General features: G+C 54.7%; 1 protein-coding gene across 5 annotated transcripts; it reads left to right on the forward strand.

Annotated features, from left to right (window-relative positions):
* Positions 1-1357: 1357 nt before the first annotated feature.
* Positions 1358-27093, forward strand: LOC310890282 (mitogen-activated protein kinase 4-like). 5 transcript variants are annotated; one of them, XM_083819105.1, is made up of 8 exons: positions 1916-2043; positions 8997-9123; positions 13630-15075; positions 19916-20060; positions 21394-21555; positions 22297-22498; positions 23751-24434; positions 24795-27093. In XM_083819105.1, the coding sequence occupies exons 3-8, from the start codon at positions 14530-14532 to the stop codon at positions 24805-24807; spliced, it is 1752 nt and encodes a 583-aa protein (XP_083675231.1). In that variant the 5' UTR covers positions 1916-2043; positions 8997-9123; positions 13630-14529; the 3' UTR covers positions 24808-27093. The 5 variants fall into 5 exon arrangements, with proteins under 5 accessions (XP_083675233.1, XP_083675230.1, XP_083675231.1 ...); XM_083819107.1 differs by lacking the exons at positions 1916-2043; positions 8997-9123 and adding an exon at positions 1358-1394; XM_083819104.1 differs by lacking the exon at positions 8997-9123 and having other exon boundaries at positions 1659-2043.
* Positions 27094-27138: the final 45 nt, after the last annotated feature.

Here is a 27138-nt window from a genome sequence, read left to right on the forward strand (position 1 = left end):
TATTTGTTTATTTTCTTCCCTTGCAATGTATTGAAATAATGCTTATGCCTTCCTGCTCACAGGGTAACAGGATGCGAACGTTCATTTTAATCTTCGTGAAACGGTGGAGTAGTCTTGTTACCGATGACTATACCACCAAAAATTGTTTGTATACCTTCATTTCCTCCTGGGTAATTCCCTGGGAGTTTAATTTACCGGACCATTTTCTCTTTTATTTCTCCTCGCCCACCGCTTTCCCTGCAGAAGCCCAGCGAGGCTCCGCTCCTCCAGCTCCACCAAAGCGGCACGCTTGTCCGAAGGAGATCAATACCTATCGAACGGTCACGCTTCCTCCGCTTAGACCCTTGGAGCAGCATCCTTTAATTATTCCTTCACACTGTAAACAGAGCGTGTGGTGAATTTTTCCGTTAAGGCCGCTTGCTGGGCCGCAGCCTCGCGGTAAGGCTGGTCTGCCCAAGCCCGCATTGCCCCAAATCCCACGTCCAGGGGAGCGAGTCCAGGGGATGGGTATGAAGACGATGGGGGGACCGGAGCGCCTGTAGTACGAGGACAGGCTGAGAGAGCTGGGCCTGTTTAGCCTGGAAAAGAGAAGATTGAGGGGAGGCCTCATTAATGTGTGTAAATATCCGAGGGGAGTGTGTCGAGGGGATGGAGCCAGTCTCTTTTCAGTCGTACCCAGCGACAGGACAAGAGGCAACGGGCAGAAACTGAAGCCCACGAGGTTCTGGCTCAGTATGAGGGGGCATTTCTTTACGGCGAGGTGACAGAGCGTTGGGACAGGCTGCCCAGGGAGGTTGTGGGGTCTCCTTCTCTGGAGATACTCAAAATGTGCCTGGGCGCCATCCCGTGTAACATGCTGTGGGTGATCAGCATGGGGTTGGACTGGGGGATCTCCAGAGGCCCCTTCCCACCTCGGCCATTTGGCGATTTTCGGCCGAGCGGAGGCGGCCATGCCGTACCTCACGGGGGCTGCAGGAAAGCTGGGGAGGGACATTTTGTCAGGGGGGGCAGCGACAGGGCAAGGACTTTAAACTGGGAGAGGGCAGACGGAGACACTGGGAGGGAATTCTGAGGGCGGCTGCTCTGAGGAACCGTGGCTGCCCCGTCCCTGGCAGCGCCCCTGTGGCGGGGGGTGTCCCTGGGGGGGTGTCGCTGCGTGGTGACACTGACGGGTGGCACCGGGGGGTGTCACTGGGGGTATCACAGGGGGTGTCACTGGGGGGGTGTCGCTGCGTGCTGACACTGCCGGCCGGCACCGGGGGGTGGCCCCGGCTGCCCGTGAGGCCCCTCCCCGGCAGGTGGCCCCCGCGCGGCGGCTGAGGCCGGGGGTGACGTCAGCGGCGGGGGCGGGCGGCCGGTGCCGGTGCCGAGCCGAGCCGAGCCGTGCCGTGCCGGTAAGGGAGCAGCGAGCCCGGGGCTGCCGGGGGAGACGGGGGGGGGGGCGCCGGTGCTGCCCCTGCCCGCTGGCTGCGGGGGCCGTGGCGCCGTGGAGCCGCCGAGGCGGGCAGGGGGAGGCTCCGGTGGGAGCCCCGAGCGCAGCCTCCTCCTCCTCCTTCATCCTCCTTCATCCTTCATCCTCCTCCTCCTTCATCCTTCATCCTCCTCCTCCTTCATCCTCCTTCTCCTCCTCCTCCTCCTCCTCCTCCTTCATCCTCCTCCTCCTTCATCCTCCTCCTCCTCCTCCTCCCCGCGGCCGGAGCCTCCCGGTGCCATCCATCTCTGGCCCCTCGGCCTCGCTTGGGGCACCCCCCTGCCCGCTGCTGCCCCGAGGCGAGGCCCCCCCCCCCGGGGACGGAGGACACGAGCAAGGTTTGGGTCACCAGCGAGCTTTCCGCTTTCTTTCGGGAGGCTTTGGGCGTCCGCCAGGTCGGAGGTGACGAGAGCCCCGTGGAGGACATCGCAGGAGCCGGGAGCGGGGTCGCCACCTGCATCCTCACCTCGCCCTCCGCGCAGAAGAGGAAAGGGTAAAGGGATGCGGTGATCCACGCGTGGTCGCTCCTGGGCTTGGAGGAACCGCCACCAGGAGCCTCCGACCCTGCCCAGGTAGGTGGCGGCAGCTCTGGGCCGCGAGGGCTCAGCCCTGACCGCGGTGGGGGCTGAAATCCCACCCGGGTGACCCCTGCTTGGAAAGGAGGACCCTGAACCAGCAGCGTCCTGGCCACCCGTGAGCTCTCCAGGTTCAAGGTTGGCTGCTTCACGCGGGTATCCTCTAGCTGCCTCCTCTTTAAACGTAAAACGTAGAAAGGAAGAACCGCACCCGGGTGCTGGAGTAGTGTACGGCCCTTTTTCTGCCTCCTGGGAGACTGGGCGATGCAAAACGGCCGGAATTGGTGTTACAATCCAAAATGAGCCCCGGGGTTTTCCAGGCGGCGTGAGGCAGTTCGCTTCCAGTCAGAGGTGTGTTGGTGGACGTGATTCATTTGTCCGCGGTTAAGCATCCGAACGTGTCTGGTCCGAGTTGTTCTCCACCGTGTGGAAGGACCAGGTACCTCCAGGACGGGATTAATTTCACCCCCAGGTGGTCCCCATCTTAGGGCAGGTGGATGCTGCTCAGGGGTGCCGGTTCGGACTCTGATATTCGTGTTTTAGGTGTCTGAACTGAAGTGAGCTGAATTTTGCACACCGCTTGCCAAACCTTGGTTTCTAGGCTTTTTGCCCCGATCTTTCCTTTTTTTTAACGTGACCCTGCTTGGGCTTTTATTCGAGGCATCCATCACGCTTCCCGAACTTCGCGTCCCCCAGGTGGGAGGCGTTGCAGAACTGCAGCCGCAGGGAAACGTTTGCGGCTCGTCCTCCTGCAGACACCAGAAGGCTGGGTTAAAACCCGCCTGTTAATTCGGTTCCGGTGGCTCTGAGCAACGGTGACCCCCTCCTTCCCCTGCTACCCTGCACCCGACGCCTAATTGCTCTCACTCCGGGGAGATGCTATCTCATTTCAAGGTCGAACTTTCGGCTCCCAGCCGTGGGATGTTGCCGTGCCCTTGTCGGAGAGGTGAGCAGTCCTTCCCCGTTCCCCGCGTGCGCCGATCGGATCGCCTCTCGACCTACTTCTCGGGAGGCCGAATTGCTTTGGCCGCTCTGACCTCGCGCTGAGAGGCTCCTGCTCCACCTCGGGAGGTTTTTGTGGCCGCGCGGGGAGTCTCTTTCCTCCTCCTAATGGGCATTTTTCCTGTCGCACCCTGAAGGACCCCCTCCTGCTCCACCTCTGCTGCGGTGGTGTATGAGAAGAGATGCCCCACGCCCGTCCCAAATCCTTTTCTGACTCGAGCAGCGATCCTTCTGAGGATCTCGTGCATTGCTTTGCCCCATGAAGAAGTGGTCTGTCGGACTGTGACCTCCACCAGGTGGTTTGGATCTGGCTCTGACTCTCAACAAACCATCCTTTAGTTTCTGTTTTCTGTCGCAAGTTTACATTTAACATAATCCCCAGAAAGAGCCCCAGGTGATACCGAGCAGTGACAAAGGTCCCCGAGGACCACGCTCGGGCGCTGCCTTCCCTCCCTGCTAACAACCAGGACGGGGGCTGTGGCACCGCACCTAATATTTGTGTGCTTAATGACACCCGATGCGAGGTTTACGATCCCAATGTTGTGTGCTTTGGGGGAAAAAAACCGCTGTATCAAGGCAGCTGCCCGTGTCCTGCGGCCCTGTTGCCTGTCAAAGGAAAAATAAGCCTTTTAAATAGACCCGGTTCTGGGAAACTGCTGGCCGGTTTGAATCATGCTGGATTTTAATCTCCAGCTCTTGTATTTACCTGAAGCCGCTGTTCTAGCTGGAACTGACCCTGAGGTTGTCTGCTGCTCCCGGCCGTCACCTTTCGTCCTTCCTGCGAGCACGGTGACCTCGCAACGTTCCCCTGCTCCTCACCTGCTGATTTTCAACGGCTTTATTTTAGCAGACGCTTGGCAGCTCGGGAAGCTCGGTCGTTTTAGGACGGGAGGTACGGGAGGCTATTGGGACAGCTCCTGCTTCGGGACAGCACAGCGCACAAGGTTAATTTTGAGTTTCCACCGCCCTCTTCGGTAGCTGTGCTACCCGTCCCCGTACGGGCGGCGCGCCGCCTCCTCCCAAACGCAGAGCAGCAATAGCTGTTGAACACGCTGCCGAGCATTTTAATATTTTTTTTTTTTATGCCATCACTTCCAGTTTTACTGATGGCATCTAACAGCTAGCTAATACCCTATTCCTGGCGTGCTTAAAAAGTGCCTGCCTTCCTAATTAATTCTGTTGGCCATTCAGAGGGAATGGATTCTTTTAGAGGTACTCATCAGTCATCAACCCTGTGGGTTTCTTTTCAGTGCCATTTCTTTTTTCCTCCTTCCCGTGGCTTTTAGAAAGGTCGGGTTTCTGCGCGTTTCCCCCATCTCATTTTTGCCAGAATGGTTTCTGCCTGCTGTAACTCTTGCTGCTTTTCCGTCTTTATGACTTCTGGGGTCTTCGGTAGACGCTTCAGGCAAGTCCTGATCTCCCCAGGATGCTGACAACTGCCTTCAGCTTTATAAAACTTGCACATGTAGATGCTGCTCTCGTTAGTTTGAGCCCGTGGCTCCCGTGATTAGCCCAGAAATTGGAAGAAGCTCTAACAGAAGGCGACTTTCATTAGAAACGGCAGCTCGGTGGCTTCCTCCCCGTCACGTAGGGCTGCTGCTGCGGGCAATTATACTCCAGAGGCGCCGTAAAACAGCCCGCCGTGGCCGTGCCGGTGGCTTTGCGTCCCAGAGATTTATCGGTGCCTTCACGGGCTTTGCTATCGATTATTCATTAGTTGTTTGCGTTGCGGTGGTTTGGTTTGCCTCTCCGGGTTTAGGTATGTGAGGAATAGCGGCGAAATCGGACGAGCGTAGCTGAGTAAGCAGACGAGAACGAAACTCAGTGCTTACGGCCTGGGACCACCCAGCAAACGGTCCCTGAGCGTCTTTGCCACCGCTGCAGAAGAAAATCGCCTACTTCGTGTGGTTTGAATGACTTCGGAGCATTTAAGCACCGGGTCACTTCTTTGTGCCACCTCACCTTCAACTTCCCCAGCCCGGAGGCTGTCTGGGAATCGGCTCATCGTTCCCGCAGCGCTGGGCAGCGTTGCTAAGCCTGCCTGCCTTTAAAAGCAGCCGGCGTGGTTGTGCCTGCGACGAGCAGCTCGCTTTCTAAATCGTGCTATTTCTATATCACACATCTCCGTAGGAAGCCGGCCAGCCCACGCGGCCGCAGCGCCCGAGGGCTGGACGCCGCGCTCGTCCTCGGGGGCGTCCTGGCGGGGAGGGAAGGAGCAGGAGACTGGAAAAAAGGAAAGACGAGCAAAAAGCTGGAGAGCAGCGACAGGAGAGTGCCCAGGTGCCGTCCGTGGGTCACTGGCAGGGATATTTGGGCATCTTTCTGGGCGCGCAGCCGCTCTGGAGCACGGAGCTTTTGCTGGGACGGGTAGGAGGACAGCCCTACTCTCATGCCAAGGGACGGGAGCCTTTCCAAGTCCCCGCAGTCCTGGCGGAGTGGCTCAGCTTCGTGTCGGGCCCACTCGGGATTCAGCCGAGAGCAAACCACCCCCACGCCGCTAACCACCAAGGGTCCATCTGTCCCCGCTGCTCCCGCTCTGTTTGCACAAACGCGTTCCGGGTTGCACCTGATTTTTACAGCTGGGTTAATTACCTGGTAACTGATAGGCCCGTAGCAATTAGCTACGTAAACCGAGAGAAAAAAGCCTGATCCCAGCTCGGGTTTCGGAGCTCTGGCTGCGGAGCACCCCCCCCCCACCTCCCCCTGCACCTGCGTGTCCCCAGCCCCGAGTGCCATTCGCTGGGCAGGATGGTTACGGGGGAAAAAAGACGAAGAATCAGGCCGGATCTTGCTGGGCAGCAAGGTGAAACGTCACCGTGGAGGAGGAATGGCCTGGTGACTTGCTCCACGCTGTCCCCGAAGGAGCAGGGGGGCGCAGGATCCTTGGCACGCCACCAAACCAGCCTGGCTGTCGTGCCGCAGCGCGGCTTTTACCTGGTCCATTACCTCCTTCCACCCCACCCTGCGTAATTCGGGAAGATTGGAACCGCCAGAAAGTGGGCAAAGGGAAATTAAAGCCCGGCCTGCTGAGAGGAGGCAGGGCTGGGAATGCAAACGCAGAAACCGGTCCCGGCTTCAGATGACTTCAAGGACGGCGGGGAGGTGCTGGGGCTTCTCGGGCTCCGATTCAGCTGGGGCTGGTTCCAATTAAAATGAGATCAAGGAGAAAGGGGAAAAGGAAAAAAAGTAGTTTCTTTGCGTTCCTTGAGGCTACGGAGCAGCTGTCAGTAGTGCAGGTTGAAATGCTGGGACTGGGCGGGGTGGCTTTTACAAGCGCTGAATGTGACCCGGAGAGGGTTTCAGATAATTTCTCCAAGAATTATATTTCTGCTGGCTGGGAATTCTGGGTTTGCTTTTTTTTTTTTTTCCTCTTCCTCCTCTTTTTTTTTTTTCAGGTTATATCAACTTCGGAAAGCGTCTTCCCAGTACCCGAAATGAGCATTTAGCCTTTTCCGGACTTCAGCGAGATAAGTTTTAATGCCAAGCTGGAGTTTCACCTGCATGTTTCTCTTGTTCCCGCCTCTTCAGCACGGGGTTTTGCCCCACGTTAGCATCACGCCGCAGCATCTCCTGCGGGTTCCGCTAAATCCCAGCGGGTTCACCAAGCCCAGGTGCCCCAGGGAGTGATTTCCTCAGCGTGCTGATGCTGGTGGTGATGCACAAGCAAGATTGTTCAGGGTCCCAGTCAGGCTCGTAGAAAGGAGTTTGATCACAGCACTCGAAGCTGCTTATTATCCTCTGTGTCTGTACAGCACAAAGGCGATTCTGCATTCAAGAAAGGTTTCTGCGGTCTTTGTCTTCGTAAGTCATTAGAAATGCCCCAGTCCCTTGTGTTAGAAACACGGAGGGGGGGGAGAAAAATCTCTGAGCTTGAAAGCTAAATTGCTGTCTGCTCTTCAAATGGGCAGAGTGCAATTTGGAGGGAAAAAAAAAAAAAGAAAAGGAAGAAGTTTGAAGGAAACGTTGATTATCACGCTCGCAACGTCTTTGAGCACCTGCAAACGCCGTGCCTTTCGGCAGATCCCAGGTCTGCAAGTGAAAAGGGCTCTAGAAATACAATAATATTTTCTAGTAATGGATACCGAAGGGGGCAGGGGGGCAAGTTTTGAGACGTGAGCCCTAGAAAACACGAGGTAGCCAGGTTTTCTTGGCACGAGGCCTTTTGCACAACGGGCGTTTCCCCTGATCACTTTCTCGCTGCCCCATGTAGAGCATTTGGCTCTCATCCTGTCCAAAACCCCTTTGGGCACGAAGACCATCACCCTAAAAACCACCTTAGGGTGCAAGCGGCAGGACCCAGCGGCGGAGCAAACCCGGCGGAGCTGAGCCAAGGGGCTCCTGCTCTCTCCTGCACCCCTTTCTCCTAACGCGTGTGGTAACGAGTTCGCGATGAAACAGGACGGAGGCGGAGGAAGTTATTGCCGGTGACTTTCTCCAGCAGCATTGCAGATCTCGTTTCCCTTCTTCGCCGCAGCCCTGTTAAAAATTAAGGGTGAAAGCGGGAGGAACGGCGGAGAGCTTGCTATTTGAGGCTTAATTCATTTTGGCCTCGAGCGTTAGCTGGAGTTTGTGCAAACCGTTGGCGATGCAATTAGAGGGGCTTTTTAACGAGTTCTTTCTGGCCCTTTTATCGGGGTAGGGGCCATGCTGCGCGGGTTCTTAAAAGCCCTAAGTGGGTTTCATGTGCTGAGCAAAATGTCCGGGTGTCAGCCCCCCGAGGCGAAAACCTGAATCCGTTCTGGAAAAAAAGAGCAAAGGAGTTTTGGCAGCGCGGTGCCTGGCGCACTCGGAGTCGCCGGGTGTTCTGCGGGAATGAGCTCCAGGGACAAAAAAAAAAAGGGGACGAAACCACGGCGCTGAAGGAATGCGTGCTCAGGCTGCAGCTGAATCGCTTCCTTCTGCAACACGGCCGAGAGAAACCAGGGCCGAATCCGGCCAGCTTTTTTGTCTCCAGCATCCATTCATTCGGCTGCTGCTTGTGTTAGCGCACCTCTCGCTGCCTGCCATCTCTCTCCACCCAGGTTATTTCGGGGGAGGAACGCTTTCTAAAAATAACCATCTGGTTTGATGGCTTTCTGGACTTATTCCTGCTTAGATTCTGCCCGGTTCATTGACGTTCCCTTAAAATAAAGCTAATCCACCTAATCTCATTATAGCAGTAGGTGATTATACCCAGAGCAAGCTTTAGCAGCGGCCCGGCCAAGCCTTTTGTTCCCCGTGTGTTATGTGGATGGCGAGAAGTCGCTGGGAGTGTGTTCTGTTTTCCCCCGGGCTATTTTAGGACCAGGACTTACAACATTATTTTATTTTTTTCTTCTTATAATTCTCTAGATCTCCAGCGCTGTTTTTGACGGTGCCGGTACATTTCTTCCGCTGCCGCTGGCTTTCAGCTCCGCCAGCTGCCAGCACCCCACGAAAACATACCGCGGTCTCCCGAAATGTTGAGATTGCAGGGTACAGCTGCAGGCGAGGGTCCCCAAACCGCTGGTGCGCGCGTACAGGAGAGGAACGGGGATCAGCGGGGTGGTTTCTGGGGCACGGTGCTCTGCCCCGGGTAGTTTTCCTACCCGCTGCACGTGCGTGCCTGCCTCCTCCGGGGCAAATTCCTGCTGCGGGCTCCTGGGCTGTAATGAAAAACCCCTGGGGCTATTCCTACCTTGTTGTTTTCTTTATTTTTTTATACCCTTCCCGCTTTTGCTTATCTTGGTTTGGCCCCGCCGGTGATAACGCAGGCAAAGTCCCGACCTGTGGCATCGCGGCGAGCGAAGGGCTCGTGGACGGAGCGTGGGTGCCCGCGGAGCGCGGTTTCTCTCCTCTCTCCCTTAGGAGCCCACAGATGCCAACCGAAAGGGCAAAGTGACCTGGCCCGCTTAGGTATCGTGTTTCTGCTCCGATTTATGGCTTCTCGAGACTTCTGAGTCATCGGCTCCGGTAATTGTTTTCTTTAGGTAACGGAAATAATCCCGCTGCCCTGAAATCGATGCGGCGTCAGCCGTTATAAGGCAGCGTGACGCGAAAACGGCGGCCAGCAGAGCTGAGGACGGAGCGGGGCGGAGGCTACAGGTGCAGCGAAAGGTACTGGCTATGACATTTGTCCGTCTGTCCATCTCCTGGGGGTATTTGGTGCAGGAAAGCTGCCCGGACCGATGCTTTAGGAGGGATGGAGTTGGGTTTTTCCCACACGGCGCTGCATGGGACAGACGTTTGCTGCAGGCTGATGGGGAGGGTGCCTCGGCCGCGCTAAGCCGGTGTTTGTTCGAGGCATTACCAGCTATTCCCCGGCTGGAAAGCGCAGCGCCCGGGGCGGTTTTGTGTGCTCGGACCCGCTGGGAAAGCCTTCCCTCACCTCTTGTCTGTGTTCAGCCACTCGAGGCCCCAGCCACGGCTGATTTACCAGCGCCCGGGTGTCAGCCGAGTGCCTTTTGTGCCCCGTTTAAAGTCTGCGCGAGCGTCAGCAAGTTCTGCACCGTGCTCTGTCCTCGTCGTCTGATTTCCAGGAGCGCGATTCGGCCTGGCCACGAGTGCCATAAAAACGCAAGGTCCTCTCCGGGAGGCTCGGGTGGCATAGGCGGCTTGGCAGCTCTGGGCGCCGCCGCGGGGCTTTCTTCTGTTAAGGCGGAGTGCCTGTAAAAACTGCGTGTGTGTCCTTGCCGTTTGAGCCAGGACTTCAGGCTCACCTTTGGGCTTTTTCCCTTTGGTTCTGCCTTCTCCCTCTAGCTTTTCCCGCAGGCACGTTGAGATTTCACCTCCTTTTGGGGGACGGATCCTGCGGCAGAGAGGTGCGGGGTTACTGGGTGCCTTCTGGTCACGGCTCTGCTCGTCTCCTCGCTTCTCACAGGGCCCAGCGGGTTTCCATTCGCATCCCGGCAGTAAAAGCATCTAAAAAATATTATTTCGGGGCTGAAAATAAGGGTATGGTCGACTCCTGAGCAGGTTACACGGCTCTTGGGTTGTCGGGGCGTGCTGGATCCCAAAGGGAAAGCAGTTTGCTCCGCGTCACCTTAGGTACCTGCTGCTTCAGTGGCTCTAGCAGAGCCGGAAGGACAAAACCCAGGCTCACAAACGCGGAGAGCACTCAGCCGTTCGAGTGCAACGGTCTCTGACTTGGTGCTGTAAGCAGCTCTGGCGTAAGAGGCTGATCCCGCACAGGGCAAGGAAGGACCCTGCTGGTGATAACCACAGAGGAGCTCACGACAAAAGTCCTCCGCTTCTGCAGCCGTTTTTGTCCGGCCCAAGTGCTGGCCGGCGTCTCTGGGCATGAGCTGGGGACATCTTCTGGGGCACGGGGACAAGATATCTCCGGTGGAGAGCCCAGCATCTTATTTTTCAGTCCCTGTTGTCAGCCGTGTTCATCACAAGGTTCGGGGGACGGGATTGGTGCTGCCTGCTGGTTTCCTGGGGAGATCCCATCCCCTAGATGAGGTCTCCCCCATGTGCTTTCTTCTCCCTGGGCACCTGGAAACCTCGCGTTCCTGGGAGGCGCGAGAGATCTCCAAGCAGAGACCCAGGCCCTGGAGCTGCAGGAGACAAAGAAGGGGGAAAGGACGGCTGAAAAGCTTTGGTTTAAGAGAGGGAGGGATGCCGGGGTGACGAGGGGGAGCGAAAAAACCGACTCACGCTGCGCTCCTGCAGCGGTACCCGAGAGGCAAACCAAGAAGCCGAGCGCAGCAGGGGCTGCACGGCTCTCCAGCCCCTGCCGGACCCGTCCTGCTTTGCAGCGCGGTGTTTAATCCCTGCTCCCATGGCTGTCGAGATGTAAAAACCCGCAGGCTGCGGCCCTTTACGTTACAAGGTTTTTCAGGCGAGAGCTGGCTGTTATCCTCCTTTAATTAGCACCCGTGGTGCTCCGTTAATAACAGCCCTCTCATTACAGCACTTGAGCTTTAACGAATTCCCCCTGCTAGAGAGGTAGGTGGGAGGTGGCAGCGTGGATGGGGATAAAGTTAGCCCTCAACCCAACCCTAAAACCATCACCCCTCTGTTTTGCAGTTTTCCAGCCCCCCCCCCAGCAAATCCTCCGCCAGGCGCCCGAGCCAAAAGGTTGGGGTGGCTCCGGCGGTGTAAATAAATCAGCTGCATTTGTTTCGTCGTGGTTTTATGCAGGGTTTCGTCTCGCTCTGATCCCGAGGCGGGGAAAAGCGGGCTTGCTGGTGACGGGGCTCGCCTGAAACTCTTGTTTTAGCTGCAGCCCTCCCCCCAAATCCATTTCTTGGTTGGAAATACGGGCAGATGTTTATTCCCCCGCTGCGGTTTCAGCTGCTTCTGCCGTGCCCCCGCTGTCTGCACGTGTCTGTGGGTACGGGACACGTTTTTTTTTGGTGTTTTCCATGCCCCCGATAAGATGTTCCCGGTACAAAAGTGCAGCTACTGTGCGCGCTCGTCAGCCAGAACAGGGCGCTTTCCTCCCTCCTGGTCTTACGCAGTGCATTTTCCCTTTCAGCGCTTCCAGCGCTTCGCTAATTATTAATAATTAAGCTGACAAGGCAAAACTTGGTTTCCTTCCACGCCGGGCACAACAAACTTCCCGGAGCGGCGGGGCAGGGACGGGGCGCAGAGGCCAACCCCGCGTGCACCAGATCTCCCTTTAGCGCTCAGAAATCTTTCCTCTCCGTCTCCTTGGTTGCTGCCGGAGGACGTCACGACACAGGGGTGACATTTTCCCCCTCGGATTTTACCGCCCAAGGCACCTCCGTGGCGCGGCGTTGCCCTCTTGGTGACAGCGGGGGCCGATTTAGCTGCACCCGAGAGCCGGCGGCAGGTAATTGCTGGCTTGAAGAGAGGCTGCAATTATTTTTTCCTTCCGAGCGGTGTTTGCCAAGCCGCCGGGTAACTCCTGGCAGACGCTTTCAGAGGGTATCCCCGCGCTGCCTCCTCTCGGAGCCGCGTGCCCCAGGTGTCTTTGTTTTAACCGCTCTCTTCTCCACCCCCCCTTCAGCCGCTCCACCCGGAGGGTTGCGCTCCCCTTCCTCCGCCAAGCCCGCGTTTAACGATCGGTGGCCGCGAAGGGAAGCGAAGCTCAACGTTCAATATTTTCCCTGTCGTTACTCTCGGTGATTTCTGCCGGAGGGCGAGGGAGCGGGAGGGCAGCGCGAGCCGGTGCTCGGGGAGCCCGCGCGGGGAGCGGGCAGGCCGTGAACCCGCCGGTGGGTTAATGGAGCGGCTCTGCTGATTAAGGGCTCGAACAAAGAGGCTTTAATCTGCCACGAAGAACACGGCGGGGACTAAATCCACTCCCTTCATTTATTTTTTTTAGCTGGGGCCGGCGCTCGGACCGGGTGCCAGCTCCTCGCTTTGCGGAGCTGCCGCCCTTGGTGCGGCAGGACGAGGGGCTGGGGCTGGGGGATTCGGGGCAGCCCCGTGGCATGGCCCCGGAGGGGAAAGGGGGTTAAAATTCACACAAGCTGGCAAGGAGATGGGGAGGGCTGGAAGCTTTTATGAGCTGAAAAATTGGCAATGAAAATCTAGAAAATCCTTTACAGGGTAATAACACGACTGAAGGCTGTAGCAGGTGCCAGCACGTGGCATAAGGGCGCTGCTTCGGTTCCATATCCCTAAAAACCCACGAAGGTTGGGATCCCTCCTTTTCCCCTTGTTTCGAACCCCCCCTCCCACCCTTCGCCAGGCTTGCGAATGTGCTCTTGGTGGCTCGGGGAGGCGCAGCATCTTGGTGCCGAGCGCGTCCTTATAAAAGATGCGGTGAGAAACGAAGCCAACGTTTATTTTCCCAGCAGATCTTCCCGGCCCCGTGTTTATGGCAGGAGCAGAGGGACCCCGGCACTGTCCCCAGGCGGCCCCACGGAGCCGGGCACACCGAGCTGGGGACAACACGGGTCGCCCATCTTAATGAGCACGCCTCTCCTCCTCTCCGGGAACACGCCGTACCATTAGCATTTTTGCAGGGGAAGCGTTTTTAAGGCTCTTTGGGGCAGGGCTAGCAATTCTCCGAAGCGATTAGCCCAGCTGCACGGGAGAGCTGGCTGTGCAAAACTTCAAACTGAGCTCCGACGCTGACATCCCAGCTGCAAAATCCTTTTTTTTAATGTTTTAGCAGCGTTTTGCACGCCCGCCGTCCTGCCCGGGCTGCCCATCAGCGCAGCCAGCCCTCGCCAAGGCAGGAAATTGTTCGTAAGCCAAAATTTGCGTTCATTCCGGCTGAAGAAACCCGAGGCGCTCCGCTCCGGGCTGCTTAGCAGGACGGGCTCGTAGCACCCGCGTGCTGCTGACGTGCTTCTCCCGTGGGTTGGGTAAGCAGGTTCGTGCTGAACGGGCAGCTGCAGCCAGCAGCCCGCCGTCGGACCTTCGCCGGCTGCGAACTGCTTTGTAAAATTTTCAGGCACGAAAATAGAGAAACCAGGGGAAAGGAAGAGCCGAGTGCTAGCAGTTCTCCGCGCATTTCAAACCGAAAAGGAAAAATTAACCGTCTGAAAAAATGCCGGGAGGGATGCGTACGTGTGGAGGGCGTCACTAATGAATTTCCTAAAGGTCACAAGCTCGTGCTTGACCTTCAGGAGGAAGGCGTTTGCGCGGGAAGGACGGGTTCGGCGGTGTTATCGAGCGAATCAATCTCTTCTTTTCTTGCAGGAGCAGGGCTGAGAGCTGCTGCGGGACAGGCGGGCTGCCCAGCGCAGGGGACGACTCCGCCGGTTCACGTCCTTGCTGGCCCTAAAGGTGGGACGACAAAAGACGCACGAGGAGAAGGTGCTGGAAATGCAAACGTGGAAACGTACGGCACCGAGCGCAGCTGATAAAGAGTGAGTTTCGGGCCGAAAACCATTTGCTTCCATCAAGATCTGTACCCGCCGCGGGGGAAAATGGGGTCCGCACGTAGGGATCGAGGAGCGGCAACGCTTTGCTGACCGCCGAGGAGCACAGCCAGCGCCTGGATGCACTTCGCTGGGCGGAGAAGCGCTCTCCAGACCCGCGGGCAGGAGGAAGGCTGCGGGGGAGCGGAGGGGCCATGGGGCTGCGCTGGGCTCTGCCCCGCCGCGGGGACATCGGCGCCGGCTGCGTGGCTGGGCGCCTGCCCCGGGACTGAAGCACCGGGGACGTCGGGCAGCGCGCCTGCCTGCTCCACCAGCCCCACGCTTCGGCACGGCCAACGAGGCTTTGGTGAAGGAAAAGAGGAAAGAGGCTGAAAAATGTAGCACTGCTGCTCTCGTATTAACATGAAAAATAACCCTTCTGTGTTCTGGTAGAGGTATCTTCGCGGCGTTTGAAACGTCCGTGCGGTCTCCTCCGCGCCTGGATTTTTCACCCGCTCCGAAACGTTTTGTGTGTGTGTGTGTGCGCGCTCACATCTTTTCCTGCTGCGTTTGCACGTCGTCGTGAAGTCATGGGCTCGCCGCGAGAGCCCCCCCCAAGCATCTGCGAGTCATGATGGCGCGCTTTCTTCCAAAACGTGTCCGTAACCTGGGAGTCCTTCGACTCTCCCGTTTTTCCGAGTGACCGAGAGGAAAAAGCCAAAAGAGGACGGAGCCCGCGATGGCCGAGAAGTGCGACTGCATCGCCAGCGTGTACGGCTACGACCTGGGCTGCCGCTTCGTTAACTTCCGTCCCTTGGGCTTCGGGGCCAACGGGCTGGTGCTGTCGGCCCTCGACAGCAAGAGCTGCCGCAAAGTGGCGGTGAAGAAGATCACCATCAGCGACGCGCGGAGCATGAAGCACGCCTTCCGGGAGGTCAAGATCATCCGCAGGCTGGAGCACGACAACATCGTCAAGGTGTACGAGGTGCTGGGGCCGAAGGGGACCAACCTCCGCGGGGACTTCTTCAAGTTCAACGTGGTGTACATCGTCCAGGAGTACATGGAGACGGACCTGGCTCGCCTGCTGGAGCAGGGGAAGCTCGCCGAGGAGCACGCCAAGCTCTTCATGTACCAGCTCCTCCGGGGGCTCAAGTACATCCACTCGGCCAACGTGCTCCACCGAGACCTCAAGCCGGCCAATATTTTCATCAGCACGGAGGACCTGGTGTTGAAGATCGGTGATTTCGGGCTCGCCAGGATTGTGGATCAGCATTACTGCCATAAGGTAGGTGTTGAGAAATCGCCGCGCTCCTTTCCGTTCCGGTGAGTTTCCGGTTTGATGTCCTGCTGCTTGCGTTCCTTCCGCTGCTTCTTTTATAAAACGTGAGCTGCCGTTTATCCCCGCAAGAGAAGCGCACGAAAGGGCACGTGTCTCATTAGCAGGCGTTGTGTTGGTGTTTATCCTCACGTCTGCGCCGAGTGCCCCTGGTTTCTCACTTGCAGGGCTGGAGAACTTGGGGTACAGTACAGAGCTGCCTTCCGAGCGGCTCCAAGTGCGTGGTTTTGGTCCCTAGCGGCACGTTTTTCTTTTCCCGAGGTCAACTCAAGATGAGTCCGTGTAAAAAATGGTTTTCTTATCATTTATTTAAAGCGCTTCTCATGCGTTGGCCGGATTTCAAGGCCTGTCCATCTCTTACTAGCAACAAACCAGCGAGGAGATGCTCGCCAACCGCCGTCAACGTACACTTGAATTCGAGCAGCGCGTGCCAAAGAGCAGGAATTGAGCGGGACCAGCCAACTTTTTTTTTAGCAAATGAGCCAACAACTCTGCTCCTGCGTGCGATTCGGGATTGTCCTGCTCTTGATCGCCTGCTCAGCTCCTTCCTACCTGCCCGGAGGGGAGGAATGTGCGTGGGGCAGACGGCGCCCCGCGTCTCGGGGATTTCATCGGGCAGGGCAGGTGAGAGGAGCCCTACATGGTGCAGGGGCTCATATTTATGAGCTCCTTGATCTGTTTGTGTTTGGCGTGCTGGCCTCTTGCAGAAGGCGTAAGCAAGAGGGACGAGCCCAGGGCATCTCTGCATGAAGCTACTGAGCCTCCATCCTTCTGCTGCCAGGTGGCGTTGGCCAGGGCAGAGGTCCTTGTGCCGTGAATTTTGGTGGTGCTAGCACAGAGGTGCCCAAAAGCAAATTAAACCCCCCTCCCAGCTCCCTGGGTAAGTAACTGCTGGACAGATCCAGTAGATCCAAGCCTCTGCTGGCTGTGTACAACTCCAGCGTAATATTTTGCCTTTCTGGCAAGGAAGCGTCATCTCACTTGAAGAGCATGGATTATTTTTTTTTCCGTATGACCCGTTGTATCTGGAATATGCATGGGCTGACGTCTGAGGTCTGCTAACAAGACACATTGCAGGTTGGGTGCTGCCGCTTGTCTGAAAGGTTAGAGCTCTTCTGACTCCAATCCCAACCCCTGGCAACCATCCTGCTAAGTGTTAAAATGGCAAAAAATAACCCCAGCAGATTGTGAGCAGGGTTCGAAACAGCTTAAAGAGCCACCTAAATAATGGTCCTTCCCTGGCACCGTGTCTTGTTTACGTGACGGCCGATTAATTAGGATAATTGGGTAGGACGGGGAGAGCTCTCCAGCTCTGGAAGGTGCGCTGGGAGTAGTGGCACGGAGCAGCTCCAGCCCAGAGCAGCCTCGCCTGCAGGAATGATGGGGCAGGAAGAACGGGAGAACGGGGAGAAAGCAAAATAGGCTTTAGAAATTGGGATAAATGCCAATAAATGTCTAGACTGACTCTAAAAGCGATGGATATTTCAGAGGAGAGAATCGGCCCTGGGCTTGCCTTGGGTGCAGTGCCTGGGGTGGCGCAGGACCCTCTCCTCCTCCTTGCCTACTTGCAACTTTACTTACAGCTTCCATTTGCACAAATCCCACAGGAGGGAGGGTGCAGCACCCTTTTTGGGGCAAGATCTCGTGATTTCCAGAACGTCTTTAAACCTGAGAAGTCCTCCCTTTGTTTGGGGCTCGCTGACGAGTGCGCTGCCATAGCTCCCAGCTCACCCGGCGAAACGCTGAAGCCCCCCCGGCGGACGGATCACCACGAGGAGATCTCCGCAGGAAGATCCCCTTTCCTCTGCTGAAGCACAGCCTAGCCCAGGTTCGTCAGACAAACGCGTTCTGTGACCCAAAAAGGATGAGAATGCATGTCACATTTTCAGAGCCAGGCACAGTGACATTTTTATTACGCTTCGTGCTCTGCCAGGAACGCTGCTCCTGCAAACCAGGCTCGTTTTCCAGCCCCTGCTAGAGCTCTCCTAACTGCCTTTTAAAGATAAATTTAAAAGAATAAAATGCTCTGAAGAGGAACCAGCCTGCTGTTGCATCAGGATTATTCTGACAGCCCTTATTTGTTTCTATTTTGAGCCCCCCCCCTTTGGCACTGCAGTCGGGAACCATTCCAGCTCCGCCAGCAGTCAGAGGCAGAAATCACGTCCTCGAGGGAAGGACCTACGAGCTGGCACTGGGTGCTGTCCAGTTCCCAGTTTGGGGGCACCGGGTACTCACTGTCGCAGCTTTTTGAGTGCAGAAAAGCTGGATTTTGGTGTGCAGCACGCTTGGATGCTCAGGAGAGGTGCTGAGGGGCTGCATGGCTTGCAGGCTCTGAGCCAGATCCTGAATCTCGGTGTTTCTCCAGAAGAGGCAAGCCCTTGGTCTCTCCTGCATTAATTTTTCTTTGCTTTTCGGTTTCCCTGCTGTGATATTTGGTAGAACTTGATGCCAATCCTACCCACAGCGGGTTTATCCCTTTTTTAGGTTGCCTGAGCGGTTCTTACACAAGCCTTAGGAACGGAAGCAGGAAAACGATACTTGAAAATTACAAAAAAATAGCATGGGAGCAAGCCTTGGATTTTTCTGCAATCCGTAACAGACGCCTGGGGAAGAAAAGGTTTGGCTCGTTGCAACGCAGGGGGTGTTTGCAGTGTATCTCCCATGCGTTTTGCACGGCGCACGCTCCCCCTGAGCCCTCACATCGCTTGGTGACGCCACGCTCCCCTGGCGGCTCGGTTTGGTGTGTTCGTATCACGAGCCTATGGAGAACAGAAAGCCTAATTGCCCCGAATCACCATCCCCGAAGTTTATTTTCTTAGGATTTTCCAGCAAATACCCGTGTCCCCATTGCTGTGAATAACTGCAGGAGCTGAAAAGCAGCAGTCTGATCTGATAACGCCTTGGGGTCTTTGTGCCGGTTCCGATTCAGCAGCATTAGCAAGAACGTAACGGCATTAAACGAGCCGGCGGCGTAAATTCTTGGCTAATCAGTCTCAATTACGACTCATCTTAAGAAGACAAAAATTAAAATGTTCCCTTTTAAAGCAAACCCTTTTGATTAAAAGCTTGGCAACTTGCGCGTTTGGAAATTCGAACAAAAATCTGCGCTGGGCGGGGGGGAACCGAGGCGTTACAAATCCCTTATCCTCCGTGGTAGCAAACCGCTCTTGCATTTACGCTGAAAATAGTTTAGACCGTATCGATTGGGGTGGAGTTTTTGACTATATTTTTGGTAGGAACCCTTTTCTCGCTCCCGTTGCGTTTTGACACTCTCCAGTGGTTTCACGGCATTTAAGTGCAATTCAACGTGGTCGCTTCTTTTTACGCTGATTATTCTAGTGTGTTTCAATCCACATTTTTAAGTAGTATATTGAACGTAGAGATGTGTAGAAATATCCCAACGTTACCCTGACAAAATTAAGTTTGACGTTCGACCTCAGCATGCGTTCGGAGCCTCAGTGATGCCTCTCCTCATTTTCCAGTGTTGTGGATGGATCTCCTCTTTTATAAACGTTTTCCTGAGCTGCAGGAGCGCACGGTGTCTGGGTACAAATCCTTGCCTGGGTATTTTTCCGGACTGTCCAGTGGCACGTGCCTCCCAGCTGACTTGGTACGTTTATTCTTTTATGTTCCTTTATCCCTACGGCATTGCTTGCCCCCGGAGCACTTTGGCTGCAGGGATGCTGCAGCGGAGACCCGTCGCTTTCCCAGCTCCCACCTGCCAAACACGGAGCAAGTACGAAATCGTCTTCCAAATGAAGTTTGTAATTAATTGGAGAGTGAGCGCGCGCAAGGCTGGAGTAAATTACGGAACCGGGAAGATGCGATTAGGTTACAAGAGGCGATCTTCAAGGTAGAGAACGGGATTTAATCTAAGGGACTGTGCTCTCTGCCAGCAGCACAGGATTAAATGCCTCCCCTCGGTTTCAGCCGGAGACGCCGAGCGCTTGGCGCTTGAATTAAAGCTCTGGGCTGCCGTCGGGATCCAGAGGGCTGCGGTCCAAGCGGTCAGCGGTTGGCCGTACGGTGCTGCCAAGGGCATCGCCTTTAAAACCCGTCCTGGGATCCCAAAGCAAACGTCACCACAGTCCAAAATCTGCTGTCCCCAACAGCTCTGGGGGTCCGCGGGGCGCAGCCGCTTGTGCCACAGATAACAAGGATTTGCTCTGCCACAATTAATTAGGAAACATCAGCCGTTTAGCAGCTTCGGCGTTAAGTCGAGCTGCAGCTTCGCTCGCACTTGGAAGGTGACGGTGGGTGTTCGTACACAAATTTTCCTAATAAGCAAAGGGGAGGAGGTGGCCAGGGCTGCTTCGGCATGCCCGTGCAATTCCCTGCATCCATCCCAAAGCCCCGTTGAGGACTCGATGCAGCGTTTGGCATTTGTTCGTGTCGATAAGCAACACCTCCAGTACAGATCTGGGGTGAAATCACCCGTTTCTGGCAGTTTGCTGCAAGCTGGCTAGGTTCGGGCGCTGTGCGCTCAGCGCCTCGGTCTTCCAGCGGTCGTGTTTTCGCACCCAGCCTGTTGGGGTGTTCCTAGCTTTCTTCCTTCACTTAGATAAAACATCACCTCCTTTCAAGAAGGCCTCATTTCGAGGTGACGTTTTGGAAATGCAGGCACTGGGCTTACGTGCGCTGAGCTGACAACGGCTTCCTTCGCGTGCTGCTGCAGAGTTCCAGTCGGGTTAAGCGCTCAGAAATTGCCAAACCTCAAAAATACCTCGAATTATTGAACGGGGATGCCTACACGTCGCTTTCACCGGTGTCCCTGTCTCTGCTCTTCCAGGGTTACCTTTCGGAAGGCTTGGTAACCAAGTGGTACCGCTCCCCTCGCCTCCTCCTCTCGCCAAACAACTACACCAAAGCCATCGACATGTGGGCGGCCGGCTGCATCCTGGCGGAGATGCTGACGGGAAGGATGCTCTTCGCTGGTAGGTTCCCATTGATTCATTTATTTTTTCTCCCTTTCTCCTTGCTCGTTATCCAATTCAAAGGCTTTAGAGCGGGGCAGAGTGAATTCTTCCGTCCTTGCCGGCAATCGTTGTGAAATCTGTGGTAAAAAGCAAAAATGAATTAGTCTCAAACCCACCAGTAATATGAAATATCCACAGTTAATTGTATTTGCCGTGAGCAGTTCCCAGGCTGCGGAGATAAGGATGTACCCTAGAACGCTGTGCCTTTGCTGCCACCTGGGCTCATCCCATTAACGTCCCGTTAATGAGCAAATCTTTATTTGACAGAGCTCCAAAAAGGCTGCTGTAGGGAGCTGAGCCTGGTGCCAAGCTGGGTGCGGGATCACTCGTTCAGGAATGAAGCAGCCACTCGAAAAGGGGAGCTGGTAGCTCACACAAAGTCAGAAAGCACCAGTAATGATTTTTATGCTGGAGAAACTGTTAATTGTGCGTGAGTCAGCCGCACAACTTAAATTACAGCTCCCTCCAGTGCTTTGCTGCTGCTCATCTGAAAGCGTTGCCAGTGGAGGAAGGAGAAAACGGAAAGTCCTCTCGTTGCTTAATGACGATACGGGGTGTGGTAATGACCAGCCCAGCTAAAGTCCACGTTGGCTTGGGGACAGGTTCGTTGCCACATCCTGGCAGAGTTGAGGTGACAGTAGCTGGAAATGCATTGAACTGGACCTTGGTGGAGTGACAAAGCCGTGATAGATGGAGACCCTTTCCCCGACCGTGACGTTTGGACCTTTCGTTGCCCATGGGGTGTGTTTGGAACCCCTCGTAGACCCATGGGAAGCTCTGATTTGGGGAGAGAATGGCTAGCCCTGGCTCTTAATGGCTAGTCCTGGCTCTAACGACAGAATATTTATAACGGGCATTTCTAGCAGACAGAAAGTCGGTAGCACGACTCGGTATTTATGCCAGGCAGCTCCTCGGTACACATAAGAAGCTGGAAATCATCGGCAGAGCTCTCGGTCAAATTCAATAGTGCGCTGAAGAATAGGATTAGCGTTCATTAATTAGGCGGTTGGCTCTGCGACGCTCCCCGGGATGCGTCGTTCCTCTCTTATGGGAGCCAGCCCTGCGCTGGGGCTTAGGAATATGTGGGTAAATACGCCCTCAAGGAAAAGGGTTGAAACCCCAGATGTCAATAAGTCTGCCAAAAACTCATGTAGGTGCAGTCATCACAGCCAAAAAGCTCTCTGCCTCTTTTTCTCCGGGATTTTGGGAGCTCGCTGGAGCTGTCCAGGTAAGCTGAGGCCAGCCGGGCCGCGCGTGCGTCTCAGCTCCCTGCCTTTCTCTGCCCACTCAGGCGGTCACGAGCTGGAGCAGATGCAGCTGATTCTGGAGACGATCCCCGTCATCCATGAGGAGGACAAAGAGGAGCTGCTCAAGGTGATGCCCAGCTTCATCAACAGCACCTGGGAAGTGAGGAAGCCGCTGCGCAAGCTGCTCCCCGAGGTGGACAGCGAAGGTACCGTGGCGCGCGCCGCTTTGGCAGCGCCTCCTCCTCGGGCTTAATCTAAGCGACGAAATAATTCGGTGGGAGACAACTGGATATTGGTTAACACTTAAGCACCGAGGCAATAGGTATGGCCCTTCCTTTGTGCTGAGTGATTTTGCTCCTAAAGCGTCTTTGGCACAGAGAAACATTCCAGTTCCTCCGATTACGATCTTCATAGGGACATTTCTGAAGGTACAGTGCAAAAAAAACTCATTTGTAGTTACCTTAACTGGACTTTAGGGGACTCTTCCATGCACCAAGACCTCAACGAATTGGAAAGACATCTTCAATGGCAGGATTTGATCTTTTTCACGTAGCCTACATAAAAGGAACCGTCAAAAAAAAAAATCCCAACAAATTATGTATTTAGGTTTAATTCTAGTCGCTTTTGTTGCACTGAATTTCTGCTTTCATCATAGTAGAGACTTCGCTCTCCACGGTCTTTTCGAAATCATTTTAGACACTCAAAATTTCCGAAATACTAATATGCAAAATAATTTAATAGAGTTTGTCATGCCAAGGACTTAGTCGCATAACCCTGAAGCAGGCAGGACAAATGTGCCCGTGTTAGACTTCTGACAGGACTTGACCTTTAATTCCTGCCTTACTTCGAGCGGATTTGGTGTGGGGAATTCACGAAGCCGTTCCTGGAAAGAAAGCTAGCGGTGCTTTTGAGGGATGAGTGAGTTTGTTTCTCTGTGTGACTTGCAGCTATCGATTTCCTGGAGAAAATACTGACATTTAACCCCATGGATCGATTAACGGCCGAGATGGGGCTGCAGCATCCTTACATGAGCCCCTATTCCTGCCCTGAGGACGAACCGGTGTCTCAGCATCCGTTCCGGATTGAGGATGAGATTGATGATATCTTACTGATGGAAGCCAACCAGAGCCAGATGTCTAACTGGGACAGGTACAGTGCCTGGGGCCGGTCTAGAGACCGGATATTCACTGGGATTTTTTAGGCAAAACTTGACTGGCGAGTCTCTGAGCATTGATTTGGTTCGGTAATATGTGCCCTGGACCCACAAAGGGTACTTGTTTTGCCTTTTTTTATGCCATATTGTAATTCTAACTCAAGCTGGCACCTAGCTGAAGTCAACAAGAGTCATTGATGTCCGTAGGGAGGAGATGCTGAATCTGCATCTTCAAGTTACTGAGAATTTTTCTGCTCTCGGTTTTTATTAACAGCGTATATCGTCATTTGAATTACATCTGTTTAAATGACACTGGGGTTCTTCCCTCTGTCCTCTGTCCCTATAATACCCACTATAAAATCATGTAATTCTCGGACCTTTCGGGGACAAGATTTGGAACTCTTTATCGCTTTTCAAGGTGCATAAGCCCTAGAGTCCACGTAGATGGGGTCTGTTAAAACATATTTGTATTGTGCTTTAAATGGTTTACTGAAAGCTGTACGTGAAGGTTAGGGCAGACTTGTCCTGTCCTAGATGAATACCCCAGTTAAAAGGCCCTTCCCGGTACCGGTGCAGCTAGCGCAAAACAGGTAGCCAAGAATTATCGATGTTCACCTTCCCGTAGAGCTCCTTCCAGCTGAGCAGGATGAGCTGCTGCTCTCTGCGTAGCAATTAAATCTCCGGGCCTTGTTAACCCACTATATTTCACCAGCACTGAAGAAATAATCTGAAGAAATCCCTCGCATTCCTTCCTGTTAGTCTCTCTTCCTGCGTGAACAAGTATCGGGGTAGCAGCTGGGGTGGATTAAATAAATAATTAAATAAAAAAAGGAAGCCTGGCAGCTTTCCTCAGCATGTCTTCAGTGTGTCCGCACATCGCCCTGACGCCTGCCAGCCAGAGGCACCGGAGCAGCAGAACAGTTGCTCAAGGTCACCTTGTCACCCGCGTGCCTCCTTGCTTTTGGCTTTCCCGGTGTGACACAGCAAGCTGTGACCTGGGCTTCGTCCTCCCACCCAGCTGGGGACGTTCTGCAGCGCGAGCCGAGCGTTTTAGGAACAGAATGGAGGGATGATGAGCAGCTGAACGAAGGGACAGCTTGGTTCTCAGAATATTCCCGCTTCTGGTCCTGTCCACGCAGGCAGGGCAAGGCTCAGACTCCCGATAAATTGCTCAGCCATCCTCTTTTAGCACACAAGAAGGTCTCTGATGTTAATAAGACCTGTCTAACAGCAGCGTGTCTTTCCCAGGTATCACGTCAGCCTCTCCTCTGATTTGGACTGGAGGCACGATAAATACCACGACATGGATGAGGTTCAGCGGGACCCGCGGGCGGGGTCGGAATCCATCGCTGAGGAAGCGCAAGTCGATCCGCGGAAATATTCACAGAGCAGCTCGGAGAGGTTCTTGGAGCTATCTCACTCCTCGATGGACCGCGTATTTGACGCCGACTGCGGGAAATCCTGTGATTACAAAGTGGGGTCACCTTCTTACTTGGACAAGTTGCTGTGGAGAGACAATAAGCCCCACCACTACTCGGAGCCCAAGCTGATTTTAGATTTATCCCACTGGAAAAGAGCAACCATAGCACCCGAAACCGAGCTGTCTCTGGAAGAAGAACCATCCAACCTCTTTCTGGAGATTGCTCAGTGGGTGAAGAGCACGCAGGTGGGTCTCGAGTGTCCCAGTACTCTTCCGGAGATTCAGGAGCGGAGCCTGCCATCTCCTCCTCACCACCTCCGCCAGGAAACCAAGGAGGTGAACACCGAAACAGACCCCGAGTTTAACTTGGACGTCTTCATCTCCAGGGCGCTGAAACTTTGCACAAAACCCGAGGATCTTCCAGACAACAAGCTCAATGACATCAACGGGGCCTGCATATCCGAGCACCCCAGCGAGATTGTACAAACCGAGGTGTACCAGAAGGAGCGATGGTGAGGTACCCCAGCCTGGAAAACCCCGCTGTACCTCCCCGTTCCTCTCCGATAGCGTGGCCGACGCCGCGGGCTGAGCGGCTTCTGTCTGTCGTTGAGCATCCCTTTTTTACGCTGTTCTGAATGCCTTTTTCTGAAAAGGCAAGCACAAACCACGTGGCCCTTTTGATGCCTTAGAAATGCATTTAAGGGAATCAAGAGGTGTGAACGGAATCTCGAGTTTCTTCCACTGCCTTAACAAGCTTGCCTTGCAATCTCTGGGACCTGTTTGAAACTTAAATGTACGGCGGAGAGATGATGGTACGTGCTAAGTTTGCAAACAGAGGTCAAATCAACTTCTTCTCCTTTCTTTTTCCATAGCATCTTAAAATGACGGGGACAAAATCAGCATTTTCTTACGGTCACATCCTCTCCTGGTTTGACGGGTTCCAAACATGCCAAACTTTGAGCTCCTCCGAGGCCCCTGCGTGAGTACAATCGGTGCGGAGAGAGCCGCGATGCCAGGGAGTAGCCGCGGTCGGTCGGCGGAGAGGCTGTGAGGGTGCAGCTAGAGGCAGAGTTTGGCCAGCAGGCAGAAAATAACTCCTCAAGAATGTCGATGGTGAAAGAATTTGACCGCTTGGGTTTTGTTTTGTTTTGTTTTTTCTTTTCCCGATTGGAAGATAATTTTTTTTTTCTGAGCACATTCTCCTCGTTTGGTTTCTCCACGCGTACGTTTTTCCTTTCCGTTGTACCGGGTGGTTCTGAACTCTTTCGGAGACCCCATCCGATGTATTTCACGCAACAACCTGGTGCTGTGAGTCCTGTCTCAGGCAGCTGCCCAGCCGACCAGCGCGTTCTGGCAGCGAGGGCTGGACAGGAGCAGAGAGGTGGCGATGGGAGCGGGATGCTCCCTCTGCCACCACCACCTGTACAGACTCAGCAAGGGCATATAACCTTTGCCAAAAAAAGACAAAAAAAAGGAATGAGAGTTCCACTACTTACCTTCTGACAAAGCAGCTGTGAAGCAAATCATACTTAGGATTTGTGCATCGCTTTAAGCAGCTAGAGCACCGAGTGTACTAAATATCATCATGCCTTTGCCTGACAGAAACGTGTGCTTGTTGGCTAACATCTGAAGAAAACCAGCAGGAACCTCAGGTGGGTTAAAGAGTCACTTAGCCAAGTGAGTCGGATGCTTTTTGTGCTACCCGTGAGGGAGGAAGGTCTCCATACTTTGGTTCCCGTGGCGTTAGTTTCCTGACTGGCCAAGGTCACGTATAAAAAAAATTTACATTTCTCCAAGGCATTTTGCTTTCAGCTTCTCTGGAACACGCTGGCGTCAGCAGGCAAACAAGCGCGATTTGTAAATAGACGCGAACACAAACTGATCTACCGTAACTTCTGTCCTCATCCACACTTACGAGCACCTTAATAATGAATCAGCTAACAAGAGTTTGTATATGGAAGAAATGTTCTATACTTATATTTGACCAAACTCGGCAGTTTTTTAAAGCTGAAAACCTGTAAATAGCGTTGTAGAAGCCAGTCTCCGTTTGCGCCGCCGTCGTGGCACTGTGCTCCCCGGCACGGTGGCTCTACTTTCGTTTGTAAAAGAGAAACTACTGTACCTAGTAACTCCAAGGTCCGTATTTAACTATTGTCCCCGTACGAATTATTTCTACCCTTTTAACAAGCAAACTACTAGATGTTCTGAGATGTGAAGAAAACTCGTGCGAGACTTGGGGGAAGGACTAACAGCAGCGCTTACTGAACTAACCCTGGTTTCTGTTCTTGGGGGGGAATTAGGGGCAGGTTTAGCTGTAGGAGAGCTTGTGCTAGGCTTTGGAAAGCCAGAAAGCTTGTTCTTATCGTGAAACCCTCTCCTTACGCTGTCTGGAAATGCTGCTGCCCCAGCAAAATGGTAGCCCGGGTGAGATGGGCTGGAAGTCCTGGGGCGGGAGGCAAAGCGACCGGACTCCGGTCTCCGGAGGTGCCCCGCGGAGCTTCAGGCTGCTGCCCTGAAAGAGGAAACGAGGGAGAGGCAGAGGGCTCAGTTTGCAGTGCGTGACACGATTTATATACCTCAACTAAAGCTCAGCACTTTCACTGGTGGGGGGGCAGCTCTGGGATGAAGGAGCGGCCCCTGCCCGCGCCAGCCGCCTGTGCCGACCCCGCCGGGAGCACCCAGCCCCTCGCGGGAGATGCGCAGCGCCGCAGCCACAGATGTCAGCCCCAAACCAGAGGTCGGCGGAGTTTAGACCTACAGGACGAGGTCAGCGATGCTCAGAACTCTCTACCGGCGGGTTCAGCAGACGCTCGCTGACGCACCGGCCCATGAAATCCCCAGGGATCAAACCACGTCAGTATTTTGTCCCCGTGGGCATCCGTCGTCAGCCCTCCGAAACGAGAAGCCATGTTCCGCGTGGGTCGTTGCATTCGGGCCGGATGCCTCCACCAGAAGTGCGCGGGACTCTTATTTATTACGGCCGTGAAAGGAACAGGTTTGAAAATTGTCTTCTGAGGAGCCATTATTTAACGTCCCAAACCGTCGGCGTCACGTGCCGGGAAGGGGGGAGGACGGGGGGGTGGCGTTAATTTGTTACTTGAGCGTGCTCGGCCGATCACAAGCCAGATTTGTTTCTCATCTACGACAATAAAATTTAAGGCCTGAGCCTTCCCTGCTTGCCGGCGTGCCCTTATTTTGCTTGCTGTGAGAGCTGCG

Source organism: Anser anser, assembly GCF_964211835.1.
Source record: "Anser anser genome assembly, chromosome: Z".
In the NCBI taxonomy this organism is placed as follows: domain Eukaryota; kingdom Metazoa; phylum Chordata; class Aves; order Anseriformes; family Anatidae; genus Anser; species Anser anser.